The sequence below is a fragment of the Podarcis tiliguerta genome (genome assembly GCF_965153285.1).
Source record: "Podarcis tiliguerta genome assembly, chromosome: 16".
Taxonomy (NCBI): Eukaryota; Metazoa; Chordata; class Lepidosauria; order Squamata; family Lacertidae; genus Podarcis; species Podarcis tiliguerta.
This window is the reverse complement of record NC_139549.1, coordinates 39,287,029-39,303,222: the sequence shown is the minus strand read 5'-3', so window position 1 is coordinate 39,303,222 and position 16,194 is coordinate 39,287,029. Positions and strand designations below refer to the sequence as shown.

Below are 16,194 nucleotides of genomic sequence, written 5' to 3'. Positions count from 1 at the left end.
GATACATGAGCAACAAGAGAGAAAGGGCTGACACTGTTTAATGGAGCCAAAGTCCTTCAGATGGCTGAGGATGGAGGCTATGGATGTGCACTGGCGGAGGAAGAGGACTGCAGGGGGAGTGCTCCGTCCCCGGCAACGCGATCCCCAGGGTGCCCTCGCGGCTGCTCCCTGCCCGCCCCTGCAGATGGCGAGCCCTGCCCCCAGGACATGCGCCCCTGCCCCCCAGGACGTGCACCAGCCCTTGGTGCCGGAGCATGAAGCTCTGCCGCTGTGGATGTGTGAACGTAACAGGCAGAAGTGTGTCAGGAGGCAAGGGCCCAAGAAGCTACAGCAAGGAGAAAGCAATGGAAATCTTTGAAGATAAAGACAAGGCTGTGTGGGATCTGGAAATGGATAGGAAGTCAAGGGATTTAAGGAAAGGCGTCAGCTGCTCAGATGAATGAGAGAACAAGGGAGCACTGAATTAAGTGAGGCAACAGAAGAGGACTGTACTTGAGGCCAGAGATGGTGGTGACACAGACCAGCATTTCACTCAGTGGAAGTGTTTTTGTACTTTTAACATGCCCTGTGCATGAAACAGGTAGTAAAGCACAACAGAATACTGACAGGGTTTACTGCGTCCACACTGAAGGTGTAGAGCCCAGTGTAAGTCAGGTGTCCCTTGGACTGGCAGACTGATGCTGAAGGAGAAGAAAAAATGAAGCAGTGTCTCTGCCTCTTTTCTGGAATGAAGGGAGGCTGATAGGATTATTGAGACAACACAGGCAGAGCACCCTTGAAACACAAGATATAAATAAATGCTCAGTATTCTTCTGCGGTGAACAGTGAACCTCCTTGCCGCCCCAGAATGGAGCACTGTGGGTGGGTGTATGCCTTTACCTGCACACTTACAACGCTCCCACGCCGGCTACTGTTCTGACTCTCTGACATGGTCTGGTTGCTGTAGCACAGAGCGTCAAAGGCCAGGATCCCTCCTACGCAGTCCCCAACCAAACACACCTGGGCAAGGGAAAACAAAAACCCATTCATTGCTCTTTTTCAAGGAAAATTCATTGTTCAACTGGGACAGTTGGGATCTCTGGGTTATACGTATGTTAGCAGCTTAAAAATCCATCCCTCTCTACCAGCGAGCTTCAAATTTCATTTGCACTTGCTGTACACGCCAGGGAGAGGGTGGGGTGTCATCACCCAACATACATTACCTCATTTGTTTCCCCACGCCTTCAACTCCCTTCAACTCTCCTATTCAAGGCAGCTGGCATCTGCACATGTGCAACAGCTGTCTGAACTGTATGCACTTCAACTTAACCATGGCTTGCTTTTTCAAAGGATGCAAGTTGGTTTGAAGGGGAAAGTGTCAAATACAGGATATATATGAACTGTGGCTAACACCATGTGTACTCAGCTTTAAACACCAGTGGTGGGAACACATTATAGCTGGAGTAAATGGTAACATGTACACAGCTGTAGCTCAGAGGGCACCAGTCTGGGGGAAGGCTGGTGTAGAATTTATTCAATTTATACAACACTGCAGCACAAATCACACAGATCCATATATTTGCTCACTCCTCCCCAGCACTCATACAGACAGCTGTCACCTGTGGTAAAGGAAAGGTAAAAAGACTGGCGGGGGAAACCTATATAATAATAAACGTTCTTTTCAATTGATCAGAAGCCTTGGAACCAAACGTGGCTCTTCAGCCCCTCTCTCACTGGGCGTCAGAACTCTCCCCAGTTCACCGCTCCCACAGCCCTGCATCCCACCCTGAGTGTTTTTGCCTGTCTGAAATGTGCCCTGGAACACACTCTTGCTTGTCTGTGTGGAGGCTGAGAGGGGTGCTGAGCATGCGTACAAACTAGCATGCTGTACAAAGATAAAAGTAACCAGTTGCTCTGCCAAGTTTTGCCTATGGCCACTGGCATTTGGGGCCTGGGGCTCTCAGAAGAAAATGCACCCCGGGGTTAAAAATTGTTCCCCACCCATGATTTAAGACAAAGCGCCTCTTTGGAGATGTTGCCTGCTGATTTAACGTTGGAAAAACAAATGATTTCTTTCCCTTTCCTCCAGAGCTACTGCTTTACTTACACCCCAAAATATGCAGATGTATTCAACTTGATTAATCTATTAAAATTCATTGCGTAATCAACTAAGAATTATTTAATCAAGCGATAGACTTAATATAGAATTTTATTTCTATTTAATTCTCCTGTGTTAATTGGGACGTTTTGTTTTATAAACTTTCACACCAAAAAACAAAATACAGAAAAGCTTTCTGCTTGTTCACTGCCACCAACCAAGGCAGCATGCTAACCTGGCCGCTGAATGAGGCGCCTTCCTGGGATTTGATGAACTCGCTGTACACCTGATTGGCTCTCAGGATCACCGTGGCAACTGCCTCCTGGTACTGTGGGGACGATGTGGCCAGCAGAGGAAGTGCTGCGAGTGGAATGTGATCCTGGCTATTGGAAAGGCAGCCTTCATCGTAACTGTAAGGACTGAGGCTAAAAAAGAAGAGAGATAGTTAAGGACTTTTCCTTTCTGCGGGCATTATGGAGCAGTGAAACCTCTGGAAAGACATCAAATCTGTGTTGCATGGGTCAGCCACAGCCATGCTGGTTGCTAATATTGCTGCTTTGAGCTACTTTGGTAAAAAGAAAAGCGACTAATAAGTTTAATTCATAATCATAATATATGGGAACTTGTGGAGATGCACAGCAATGGGATTTCACGGTATTATTATTGCTATTGGTATTATAATATATTGTCTCACATGCTACATACCCAACTGATCACTGAAATATGCAGAAGGGGGAATCCTCTATCCACCATCCTAGCAGGAGGGCAGCTACAAATTTCAATCTCAATCTCAAACCTCCATTAGCATATAGACAAAATTCCGAAAGGTTCAGTACTATAAACTCACTCAGCAAAATCTGAAGGCAGCTACATGTGATGTAGTAATCAGACTTTTAGTATAGAAGCAATACCTGCCCTTTGGCACTGCCTTCTCTATTGTCCTTTGCCTGTTGAAGATATTCCTCTTTCAACAAACCTCCAACGTGGAGATTTTATCCCACCTGGTATCTGTATTTGAATGGATTATATACACCTGTTGTTGTTTTGTTTTTATATATGCAATTGTTCTATATATGGTTTTATGCCATTGTAAATTGTTTTAGGAGGCCTCATGGGAAGGGATTCATAAATAAATGAATACATTTTCTGTTCTGCTCTTAAAGGAGCCCAGGGTGGCAAAGTAGCAGAACAATATAATTAAAAATAAAACAAAAACATCTCTAAAGCATTTAGAAAGCAAGGACATCTAAAAACATTTAACGGTAGTTCCCTTACTTCCACTCTCCACCAGTCACATGCATACGCACTGGAAGAAGATGCTTAGCTTAGTTTTTGAGAGAAAACACAAATTTACCATCTTCTCTGCACATTCCTATTTGCTACAAAGCACCATGTACTTTTTTGCTTCTTCATATTCCGCACCAAAAGAATCAATGTGGTTTAGGGCATAGAATGCTAGACTTGGGTTCAAATTCCTCACTCAGCTGCAAAGCTTGCTGGTTGGGCTGAGGCCACTCACACTGTTTATTTTCTCTGTGAAATGTACCTCACAATTTAAAAACAAACATCTGTACCCTGCCCAGAGCTCCCTGACATAAGAGCAAGAAGCAAATGTGAGTGAGTCATCCCTTAGTCTTGCTCCTCCTCTCATATGTAAGGCAGGCTCTGTAAGTTGATTTAGAAAACAATTTCAAGGGCACATTTATGCACATATACATCCTTCAACTTATAACTCCCCCCCCCAATTGCCTTGGGTGTTGTGTGTGTGTGTGTGTGTGCACGCGCGCTGTTTGTAATGTTACAGACAACAATCAAAATTCATTTTGAAAACCCATTTATTTCAAGCTGCTTTTAGCTCTTCCACCACCCTCAGAGTCTGAGGACCATTCCCTGCAGCCTCGTTTATTTCACAAGCATGTAGGAAACACGAAATTCCTTTAAAGAGCCCTCCCAGAGGGCAGGGCCATTGAACGCTCAAGCCCTGCCAGCTTTCTAAGGCTTCAGGTGACCTAAGCCAGAGGTTCTAATGCAGCACCCACAAAGGCTTCATTGGTGCCTGCAGGCAGGGACCCCAGACTCTGAGCTTTCATGGGAAAAAAAGCCCTCCTAAAAAGGAAGCTATGAAGGGAAATTTCTGTGACTTGATCCAGCTGACTGCTCCTGTGTGTCAATGGTTTTAGCCAATGAGTGAAGCCAGAGCTGTGATTGAGAAGCGAGCTCTTAGGACTTACTTAAATAATTTGTATGCTGCATGTTGAACCCATGTTGAATGTATATTCTCAGGGCAGCCAGCAGAACAGTATGAAATTTAAAAAGTAGAAATTGAAAATAAAGTGTACACACTAAACCACTGAGCCTCTTGGGCTTGCTGATTGGAAGGTCGGTGGTTTGAATCCCCGCGACAGGGTGAGCTCCTGTTGCTCTCTCCCATCTCCTGCCAACCTAGCAGTTCAAAAGCATGCCAGTGCAAGTAGATAAATAGGTACCACTGCAGTAGGAAGGTAAACGGCATTTCCGTGCACTCTGGCACTCGTCACGGTCCTCCGTGTGCCAGAAGCGGTTTAGTTCTGCCAGCCACATGACCAAGAAAGCTGTCTGTGGACAAACGCCGGCTCCCTCAGCCTGACAGTGAGATGAGCACTGCAACCCCATAGTCACCTTTGACCGGACTTAACCGTCCAGGGGCCCTTTACCTTTTTTACCTTTGGTAACAGCCCTTTCAAAAAGGGCGTAAAAGCAAACTGCTGTAAGTTAAAGAAACCCCAAATGCCTGGGAAACAGAAATGCTTTTGCCTGGCCCATTAAATGACAGAAATGAGGTCTCAATAGGGAGGGAATTATGTGCCATCCCTGGAAAACATCCTTATAGAAGGGCACACTTTGAGCTTATAATACTGAAATGTTGTTAAGAAGCAGACGGTGAGACGAATTATCTTTTAAGCAGTGAACCAAATCAGAAATAATTTAACTTGCTGTGTAGATGAATCTCATGACAACTAACCCCTGCATGATTCAAGATTGCAAGAGACCTCCCTCCCCCTCCCCCCCCTCTCTCCAATCACAGCCAGTAGGAGGTTAAAAATCAATCCCTCCATCAAACTACAATTTCATCAGCTAAGGGAAATCTTCCAGGGCTCAAGAATGACTTTTTCCCCTCTCATACCTGAAGTCACAGAGTGAGAGCTATTATCCAAGGGCCTCTTGCTTGCCACACAACTCTACAAATCCACATTTAAACCTTCACCTGATTAGTTTGAACAAATCAATTGCGGTTCTCCAAGTACAATGTCATTACATTCATTACAGTCATGCATGAGATCAAGAATGGATAGCTTAGCAGATAATTAATAGTGTGAGCTCTTGACGCCAGGAGAATGGACCTTGTTGGCATTATGAATTGAGAAAATGGGCCTGCACAGGCTGTGTTCCTAAACACACTGACATATATATATATATATATATATATATATATATATATATCATAATAATTTTATTAAAGATTTTCTTTGTTAATGACCACTCACATTATAAAGAACTTATATCCCACCTACTCTCAGCAGCCAGAAGCCTCATAGCCAGACACTCCAGAGACCTGTCAGGAGTGAACATGGTCCAATGGTAGCAAATTGTTTGGGAAACAACCATAGAAAAGCTAACCAACAGACTGAAACTGACACGGGGACAAATAGAAGAGGATGCCTTCACCCTACTATGGCTCCCCTTTATGACATACACAGCCCAACATGACAGCAATAGGAACCCACTGACAGCATACGAAACACACTGACTTATGAGGATGCTTGGTTTTGGTTTTGCTACAGTTCCGCTTGTGTAATACTGATATTTCAGGCTGGAAGCTGATGGAGAGGACCAAGGGGATGGCTCAGGAGGTGAGTGAAATAGCTCTGCATGCCTCACAAGGCTATTACTCAATCACCATGTAATAAAACCCACTGGCAGGGACATACCAATATTTCAGCCATACTCCCGCTGTTGACTTCAGCAGGAGACAGAAAAGTCATTTTAAAAAGAGCTGCATATGATCTTTGAAATACGGCCAGCTAGGGACATAAGAAGGCATCATCTTCAGTTCTGTCCTGTCTTCCCTGCAATCAGCACTGTTTCCATTCTGCTGCGGTCAAATACTACATTATTCATCTTGCTTGTCATTATGTTATTCCATCCCATTAATTTCAATACAAAGTGGGGGAGGAATGATATACTCAATTATGTACCATATGCAGACTGAAAGCAACAACTTATTGATTTCCATTCTGGTCATGGGACAAATAAGTGAACATGGGCGATTTCTGTTTTTGTTGAAATTTTCCAATATGCCTACAACTCACACAAATGGCATCCATTAGACCACAGGTGACAGGAAGACAAAGAGGTAAAGAGTAAGTCTAGGTGAGTATGAGTTTGTACTGGAGCATGGACAAAGGTCTGGCAGAGATCTAGAGCAAATAGCAAGAGCAGAGGTTGAGAGGCAGAAGCTATGTATCAACCCAAAAGGCCAGCAACCAGAATCAGGGAGCAAGAATGGTCAGAAAAAGGCCCTTCAGGACCCTGGACAGGTCCTAGGGAAGAGACAACTTGTTTCAACAAGTCCTGGAAGCAAGCTGAACTTTAGTGGTGGTGTATTTGTGGTCCTCCAGGTCATTCCTGACAATGGGCCAAGCTTATGGGGCAAGTGGGGTGTTGGCATCAGAGAAGATTCTCCATCCCTGGCTTATATGGCACCTGACTGTTAGTAGTGAAAGTGGCAAATTAAAAAAATGCATGGTCCCTTCATGACAGTCACAGCCATGCCCCTTCTAAGATTATACAACCTTCTAAGATTATGCAACAATAACAATAATTTGGATTGTGCTACCTTTCAACTAGGTCTACTATTTTCTGTGCACATTCACCAGCAAATTATTTGGAGTGCTCTAATATCTTCTCCCAGAGAGACTTACACTGTTTTTTCCTTGAAGTTCGTACGTAACAGAACTTGCACACCATTCTTTTGCAACTAAAGCATGCTGTGTTTTCAGTGTTCCTAAATGCTTAGCTTTGGAGTACACAGGACAACTCCTCTGGATTTGACAAACACACCTTCTCCAGAGTGACCCTATGAGCTGATCCTCAGCAGCTAACTCACCTTCTTTCACTCTGGCTTCGAACAGCAAAAAGGGAGAAAAAAGTTATTCTCAGTGGCTATAAAGCTCCCTTTTGATGCTGACTGGATGGCTCTAAGACACTGGAGACAGGGACTCTACCAGGACCCTGATGCAGAAATAGTAACAGGTTGTTTACCCCCTGCAAGCCCATACCACTACAACTCGGCTGACTGCCTTTCCTATGTCCCACCTATTTGCTGGAGTTCTTTAAAGGGCCAGCCCTCTGCCCTGGAACCGGACGCTCTCTCAACTCTCTCTGTTAGATGTCACTGGACATGATGCTTACAGTGCTGAGCAGCTTGGCATGTGAGGCCCTTGGAGATGAAGATGCTAGGTCTGGCTTGGGAGCCTCAGGTTTGGGGCTGAGGCTGGATAGATATGGTACCTAGGCTTCTGGACTCAGGCTGAAGGACAAGGGCTGGACCACAATGGTGCTTTCACACAGCTGTCAACATTTCCTCTTTCTAAGAAGCAAGCAGTTGACTCTGTCTAGACTAACTTGACTGATTCACAGATTTCTTATGTCCCCTATGGAACTGTGCCATGTGAATTGCAGCGTAATTGGTCCAAAGGGGGTCTCTGCAGCTGCAGTGTAAAAAAGGGTCTGTCTGGAAGAGACAGAACAGTCAGACACAGAATGAGGAAGCCTCTCTGCCAAATCACAGATGCAGCTAAGGGTACATCTACACAACAAAAAAAGACGAGTTTTCTAAAGTTTAATAGTCATGGTTTCCTCTAGTGATTCCAGGTGAGATGCTGCAAATTCTGTTTGAGATGTCTAGCCCAACTCACATATTCATGGTTCTCAGCAGGCTATCCTGGGAAGAATGAATAACTACTGAAATTGGTATAAATGTGCAGCATAGATCCATCTTTGTTCTCCCTCCCTCTTCCTCTTTCCCAGCCCCTTTAAGAAAACTAAGCAGTAACTCACTTAGAGACAAGTGAAAATGCTTCAGAGCAGATGGCTGGGCAAGGGACCAATCTGATGGCTATGCGCCCAAGGGCCGCTGGGTAGTGGACCCTAATGACAGTGTCAAAGGCGGTGGCTATGGTGTTGACATCCCCTTGCTTAGAGCTCTGGTCACCACTTCCTGTATCCAAAATGTTGCCTCCATGAAGCACCAAGAGCAGGACATGGATCTTGCTTGGCTGCACTAGTGGAGGCACAACCTCATCCTGAAAGAGAAAACAAGAAACGCAAGACTAGTTTATAATGGCAGATATGGTTTTGAGGATCAAAGGCACTTCCATTTTTAAATATGCTTCATAAATAAAAACAGAGCATTACTTAGGCCCCCAGGGACATACGCCTCTATATGGTGAGGCTACCTTGTCACCCTGTGACTCTTGCTTCCCAAATGTCCCTTTGTGGAATCTATTTTATTATGATGTCTGCATAATAACTGCAATACTGTGCCCCACACAATCATTATTCATTGTTTCTTTATTGTTAGCCTTGTCTGCAAGCTGTTGTATTGAAAACCCAATAAACACTTCTTCTTCTTTTTCTTTTAAGTGCTTCCTGCTGCAGAACAATTAATTATCAATTGACCAGAAACTTTTAGACTATACAATATTATGGATAAGCAGGGTAGTTGAAATAGTCAAAGCCCCTGTTATTACTGGAAGAATCCAGCAGCACCAACAGTAGATGTTTGGACACTCTAAATGGCTGCACTTGCAGTATGTGAGATGATGATATATAAACAAAGGGATAAGCTGGAACAGTTACACAAAACATGAATTTCCTGGACCTCTTTCAATTCCTGATTGCTTTTATGTTCTGTTTGATGTATCCCTCTGCCTTAATTGTACACTGTGATTCTGCACGTTTACTCTCCTTTATAATTAAGCATCGGCGCACCATAAAAGCTGACGTTCTCATGCAACACAATGTTATTGCCAGGAGGGAAGGCGAAAAGGGCAATGGCATTGCAAGTTAATTATGAAATTCAATAAAGTTTAAATTTTAAAAATTAGGTTATCAGGCTGGTATGTTTTCATCCCCTAGGAAGTCAATGGCCTTAAGAACAGAGGAGGCAGCAACTTCTCTGCACTGAGGTTTACTTCAAAAACCCATTGTCAAAGCGGAGCCTGCAGGACAACCCTGACAGAAAAAGAAAGAAGCCCATTGCCGGATTTGGGGGTTTTCATTGAATCCACCCTGGATCCAGCACTACCTCTCATTGCTGGTGGATCCCTAGAATTCCTTCTAAACTTGCCCAGGGTAAAGAAATAGGTTTTCAGTTAAGACACTGGCTGTGTACACACTGCTGGCTGAAAGAGCAGCTAAGTCGTTCTCTTTCCCAGCAATTTAGACAGGAGCTGGTTTAAGGAGGAAATGCATGAAAATTCAGTATTTCCTAACAACAGGATAGATACAGATAATGGATAACGCCATACATACACCACTTCCCAGACCTGTGGTGGGCATGCACAGCATGCAGAGTAAACCAGAGTGTGCATACACCCACTATCAGTTTCTGGTGCTTTTCCATCAAAGCAGAGGTGGCCAGTGCCTGAAATTCTCAGACAGTACTCAGTGGCTACTACTCTGAGGTCAGGAACAATTTATATCCTATGTATAATGTTGTAAAGTTCTGTAATAAAATTGGCATGAACCAGCAGCTTCAAGAATGTGGAGCACGCCCCCATGGTAATGCAGCAATATATATGGGGGGGGCAGGATTGAGGGTTTAATGTGTTCCCTAAAAGATCCCTACCACCACCAAGAGGCAGACTGCAAGTGATATATGATACAAAAAGGGTAAGGAATGTTTCTTTTCCTTGCAGGGGAAACCAGGCAAAAGTGTGAATTGCACTGTGGTTAGATCAATTCAAGAGTCATATCTGGCCACAGGCTTCAGGTAGATTCCAGATTTTGTTGCCAGATCACAGCTGTAGGTATGGAGTGTTTCCGCTCAGAGGGACAAACGTGGATATAGAACACACATAAAAGCTGCACCTTTAAAAAATACAAGCCGGAAAATTATTTAGACACCGTACCTCAATGATGCTTAGCCTTTCCACGCTGGATCCAACATGGTACTCTGCTGCTGATTCAAGACATGGATCGTCTGGAATGAAAGACGTATGGTCATATGAGTTTGGGTTCTTTCCTCCACAGACCATGAGACATTCTAATACTTCCCAAGGTTTAGTGCGTGAAGGGGTATCTGCCACTATTCTGCCACCATGTTTGCTGATATGGGAAAAGGGGAGAAAGACATGGTGGGGACTGCTCCCAACTCTCCATTTTGGAAAATCTGCATAGAAAAAGATCACAAAATGGCCAAACCTATGAACAGATGTGTAATGGTTCTAGGGGTTGCTCGTACGTAAGCTTGTCCCAACGTCTGGCTGGGTTGTCCGGGCAGCCACTCACCCGTGACCGTCTCAATCGCTGGCAGAATCGTCAGTCCAGCAAAGTCTTCTTCCAGCAAATAAGTTCTTTGACGCCAAGTCTCCGCCTACTCTCCCTGCGCGGAAGCCTTCTGCGCAAGGAGGGCGTGGGCAGCGGAGGACCCCTTCTCTCTCCGCTGGTCCCTGGCAAGGAGTCATGGCATCGGCTCGCCGATTCCCCCATCTCCCCCCCTTCTCCACTGGAGCTACGCTGATTCTCTCCACCAGAAAATGGGCTGCCCCTCCCACTCCCGGGACGCTCTCTGGGATCCCTTCGGAGCTTGCTCTCTCCCTCGGACACTGATGGCAGTTCCCTGACAAGATGTAACAGGAGGAGATGTGAATTTCAAAAGTTTTTAAAGCTTTTTCTTGTGAAGGATCTTCCATTGTTACCTAGATTGAGAAGACAGGTTGGGGGCAGGGCTTATTAAGTGACTATCCACATTTATCCAATTTTTTTCAATTAGTAAACGCCTCACTCCACACTTTTCAAGGAGGCATCCCTGAAAATGAGCACTATCCTGTCAATTGCAGTGTTCCACTTTTCTTCCTTCTTCCCCACCCTTTTCTCTGTCCCCTTGCGCCACAGTGCAGCTGCACATGCCCTCCTTTTCTGTTGCTTTTTTCAGTCCATTGTGTTCCTGTGCACTAGCACACAATATGTTTTCTTTGGGAACCCCCAAAGGGGTGTGCAACAAGTGAAAAATAAACTGTACTTTAAAGGTAAAGGGACCCCTGACATTAGGTCCAGTCGCAGACGACTCTGGGGTTGCGGCGCTCATCTCACTTACTGGCTGTGGGAGCCAGCGTACAGCTTCCGGGTCATGTGGCCAGCATGACTAAGCCGCTTCTGGTGAACCAGAGCAGCACATGGAAACGCTGTTTACCTTCCCGCCGGAGCAGTACCTATTTATCTACTTGCACTTTGATGTGCTTTCGAACTGCTAGGTTGGCAGGAGCAGGGACCGAGCAACAGGAGCTCACCCCATCGCAGGAATTCGAACTGCCGACCTTCTGATTGGCAAGTCCTAGGCTCTGTGGTTTAACCCACAGCGCCACCCGCGTCCCAAGACTGTACTTTAATTGCCATTAAAGAAAGACCACCCATACAGCCCATAATGTAGAATAGTCGAGGTGGCAGTAGCACAAGGCACTGACTGCCCCTACAGTGAAGGAAGGGGGTTAATTTGGATGATGTACATTCCCCCATCATTCCCAATGCTTGTATTGTGGTTGCACATCCAACACACAGTGGCACCGGAAAGGGAAAAAGGGGAAAAGGGAAACTTCCTGACAGTAAGAGCCGTTCGACAGTGGAATTTGCTGCCAAGGAGTGTGGTGGAGTCTCCTTCTTTGGAGGTCTTTAAGCAGAGGCTTGACAACCATATGTCAGGAGTGCTCTGATGGTGTTTCCTGCTTGGCAGGGGGTTGGACTCGATGGCCCTTGTGGTCTCTTCCAACTCTATGATTCTATGATTCTATGAAACTGCTTTCGCTCACAATGCTTTCACTCACTAGCTGATCACAATGCCCGTATGAGCACAGGAAGGGGACACCTAAGAAAAAATAGCATGGGGCAGGGAACCAGAAGTGCACAGCAACGGGCTCTAGAAAAAACTGGCAAATTTTACTCAAGGTGTGGGTGGAGACAGAAGGGGTGGAGGGGAAAGTGGAACACCCACAACATTGTGCCACAAGGAAAAGTGTTTATCGTTCAGTTTTTTTATATATACCCAAAGACCTTCACAATAAACAAAGATGGCAAATCACACATCAAATGTCTATAAAAATCTACAGCATAAAAGTCTATAGCACAAAAGTTTATGGCATAAAAGTTTAAAATTACACTGCATTATCAGAACTGGAACAAAGCTTCTTAGCTGCCAGAGCAAATTTGGCTACCAGATGTATAATCTGTAGATGTTTATCAGCTAAGAGTTCCACTATCACTTGGGAAAGTGTGTGTTTCTCTGTTCAGGAGTAAAAAAGAAAGAAAAAAAGAATGGGAATTAATTTCTATTTTGGTTTTAAGTAGCCTTTTGTTTGTTCTGATACAATGGTAAAAAGCGGGGGGCATGTTGCGTTTCTGTGTCAGGATATAAATGAAAAGCTTTTGGACCAGTTCTATTGTTCCAGTGCAAATTCTAAGTAAGTGCAGGACGAATGGAAGCATGGACAGGCCCCAACAGCGCACAACTACACTGCAGGCTTACTCTGGTTTTCTACCTGTCCCCCTCCACCACCACCCCAAGAACCCTGGGAAGGTAGCAGCCTCATTCACTATAGAAGAATGGCTGAAAAATAACTGGACTTGGCTAAGATGGCTAAGCTAACATGTTTTAATTAGAGAAATGTTTTTGTACACGTTGGAAGGCGCCCAGAGTGACAGGAGCAACCCAGTCAGATGGGTGGGATACAAATAATAAAATTATTATTATCATTATTAAAGGACCTGTCTTCTATTATTCACCTAAGAGTACAGCCATTCAGCGGAATAACTGTACAATACTCTCAGCTGCATCCCATTCCACACACAAAAATTACCTGGTACTTCTTCAGATTCTGGGGTTTCGATCTTATCCATGAGATCGTTTGAACTCCATTTGGTAATTTCTTTTGGGAACACCTCTTCATTCTCAGACAAGTCCTCTTTAAAGAGAGAGAAGAGAACAATTAGGTTCATAAATACAGACACAGAATATGGTGTCATGTGGTCTTTGTTAACACTGTGCCAGCTCTTAACAGCTGGAGGCTAGAAAGGCAGACATGGAGAGCTGGTGCTAAGAAAATCCACAGCAGTTCATAAGGCAGGGAAATCAGAGGCTTTGAAAAATAAATTACAGAAAAAAGCCTTATCGGTTTCAAACACAAACAGGCGTTAACAGAGAATTTAAGGGCAATCGCTTTAAACCATGTATTGACAAAGCAGAATCTTAACTATGGTTAATGTTGGGAGTGGTTTTTTGAGCTGCTTTGGAACTGCTATTGTTACACTATGTTTTGCTTTGTGCTGTATTTTCTGTTTTATTGAATTTGCATGTAGCCATTTTACTGCATTTTAAAATTGAAAATTGAAAAGAAAAAGAGAAAACCTGCTCCGATTCAGCAGCAATGAGCAGGTTTTTCTAGGGGAAAGCAGCAAGACAAGTAGAAGTGTGGATGAACCCGAAATCACAATAGCGGCAGGCAGAGGTGTGAGGGGGCAAATGGTGGCGAGACGGGGGGTGGGGGTGGCATGGGGCATTTAAAATAAAGCATTGGTCTCTACGGGGACTCTCCTACCTACCAGTTTACCGAGGGTACTGTGCCTTTCTGGAACAGGTTTGGAGGAGGGAATGCGAGGTTGAAGTGACAGGTGGCCTTTCAAGCCTTGGAACACAGGTAGCCCTGCTCCTGAGCACAGCCAGTAGCTTCGCACATGGAGCTTCAGATTCTGATGAAAACTGATTTGGCTCCAATTCCCATCAGCCCCAACCAGTACAGCCAATAATCAAGGAGGATGGGAGTTGCAGTCCAACAATAACTGAAGAGCATCAGGTTGGGGAAGGAGGTTTTAGACAACACCGAGCCAGATAAACCAATAGTCTGACTTAATTTAAGGCAGATCCCTATGTTCCTGTTGTCCTTATAATACACCTGATAGCAACTGTGCACATGGAGAATAGATAAATGGATTGCACCTCCAACAAGGCTATTGACTGCTGAAAGAGAAGCTAGACAATTGAACTCTCTTCCTGTTTACCAATTAATTAACCAGCTAAAATAAAGATTACAAATGCAAGCAACTGCTGAAGTCTTTGCACTGGGGAAAATAACTCTTTCTCTGGGACAATGCCAAAGATAAATCATTAAATAGTCAGAACAGGGTTCAATGAAAAGATGATAAAGCTTGCCTACATCAGTACACTGGTGTCAATCACCCTTCTCACGGCTATGATTAACAACGTGCAAATTTCTAATCTGCAATTAATGAAAGTATTGCACCAATTAATCCAACAAAGCTGGTGCATCTGTTGAATGTCATGCACAGGGTGTGGGGAGTATGCATTGTCAAAATCGTAAAGAGCGAAGAGGAGTGAATTTACATTCCAGGCTTGTCCCTGCTACTTTATCTAAATATTGAACCCAGTTGCTTAGAAGGCTTAATTACAGCTCTCTCACTGCTGCTTACCATGATCACTGAATGGCTTCTTGCTCCCATTATTTGCATTTTTATGGAACAGTTATTCAGTGTTAATAATTTGGTTTGTCATACTTTGCCAGCAACTGAGAACATGTGAGAAGTCTTGCAATATATATATATGAAATACCCTGCAAAGTCTGCCCAGCCACGTACATTGGACAAACAAACAGACGAATAAATGCACGTATCGCAGAACACAAGAATGCCGTCAAAAAAGAAGAAAAAACTTCCTCTCTTTTCCAACACATGAAAGAAACAGGACACGAAATTAATTTTGCAGATTCCAAATTGCTCTTTAACATGGAACATCACCACAAGAGAATAATCATGGAAGCCATCGAGATAGAGAAACACCCTCACAACATGAACAAGCGTGACGACACATCCCGCTTGCCAGACATCTGGAAATTAGCCCTCCCCACAAAATCTGACACCAGATCCAGAGGCACACAGAACGCCATCACCAATCAACCACACCAGACCCAAACCCAGACCCTCTCCACAGATAAATTACAGACACCATCCAGTAGCCAAACCAGGGTGGCACCTCCGGATGCTGCACCCCCCTGCAATCCCTACACAGATCTGGCTGGCACAGGCCACAAAACCACAGCTCGCCCCTATACACGAAGCCAAGCCAGAGCACAACCAAGTGCAGTACAGCCATCTTCTCAGAAAAACTCTTCACAAAGTTCAAGAGTTCAAGACACGAAGGCTTTAGCAACTAATCCACACCTAATGACCCACCTAAGTGGGATTCAGGAAATCACTCAAGAAATCACTCAAGATATCCCTCAAGTAATTAAGGAACAAAAGAAGAAAAGGCACACTAGCCTGGGAACCTCCTCTCTGCCCAGAACATTGGAGGCTATACACCACACCTCCTCAACAGTATTTATAGGAACTCAAACACTGAGATCCTGCTCTGTTCCAGTAACAAGAAGCCGAAAGCACCAGCCTGAAGATGACGAGTGAGACCTCGTCGAAACGTCGCCTAGACACCCCAACTTTTACACGGGAAGACACCCGAGGACACCAAAACCTGCATTCCTGTACCCGTGAAAATCTACGAAAGCATATATATATATATATATATATATGAATGATCAAGATCCTTTTGTGAGACAATAATGCAATCCTCATGCCTCTAATAAAAACAGCTAGAATATGGCTAGGATATTATTTGTTATGTGCCCACTTTCTTTCAAGAAGCTCATGGAAACAGTACACAATGGATTTTGCATGTGACCTCCTAGTGTAAAGGGGCTACCCCCTCTCAACTTTACTCAGCTTCAGAAACAGACATCTACATTAAGATGCCTTATAGGGCAGTTATGCCTGGCTCCTCTGGGGTCTTTTTGGGG

At 44.5% G+C, this 16,194-nt stretch overlaps 1 protein-coding gene and 1 long non-coding RNA gene across 13 annotated transcripts in view; one reads left to right on the top strand and one right to left on the bottom strand.

Moving 5' to 3' along the window:
• Nucleotides 1-16,194, top strand: part of LOC310666937 — a 288,749-nt gene that overhangs the window by 28,022 nt on the left and 244,533 nt on the right. The window lies entirely within an intron of this gene.
• PITPNM2 (phosphatidylinositol transfer protein membrane associated 2) overlaps nucleotides 1-16,194 on the bottom strand; it is a 210,676-nt gene that overhangs the window by 39,586 nt on the left and 154,896 nt on the right. For all 12 annotated transcript variants that reach the window (XM_083418121.1, XM_083418119.1, XM_083418112.1 and 9 more), the window contains 5 exons: nucleotides 13,192-13,296; nucleotides 10,252-10,322; nucleotides 8,177-8,421; nucleotides 2,313-2,502; nucleotides 880-999 (listed from right to left, as the gene is read on the bottom strand). In XM_083418121.1, the coding sequence (XP_083274247.1) occupies nucleotides 880-999; nucleotides 2,313-2,502; nucleotides 8,177-8,421; nucleotides 10,252-10,322; nucleotides 13,192-13,296 (731 nt within the window). The remainder of the gene's footprint in view (nucleotides 1-879; nucleotides 1,000-2,312; nucleotides 2,503-8,176; nucleotides 8,422-10,251; nucleotides 10,323-13,191; nucleotides 13,297-16,194) is intronic.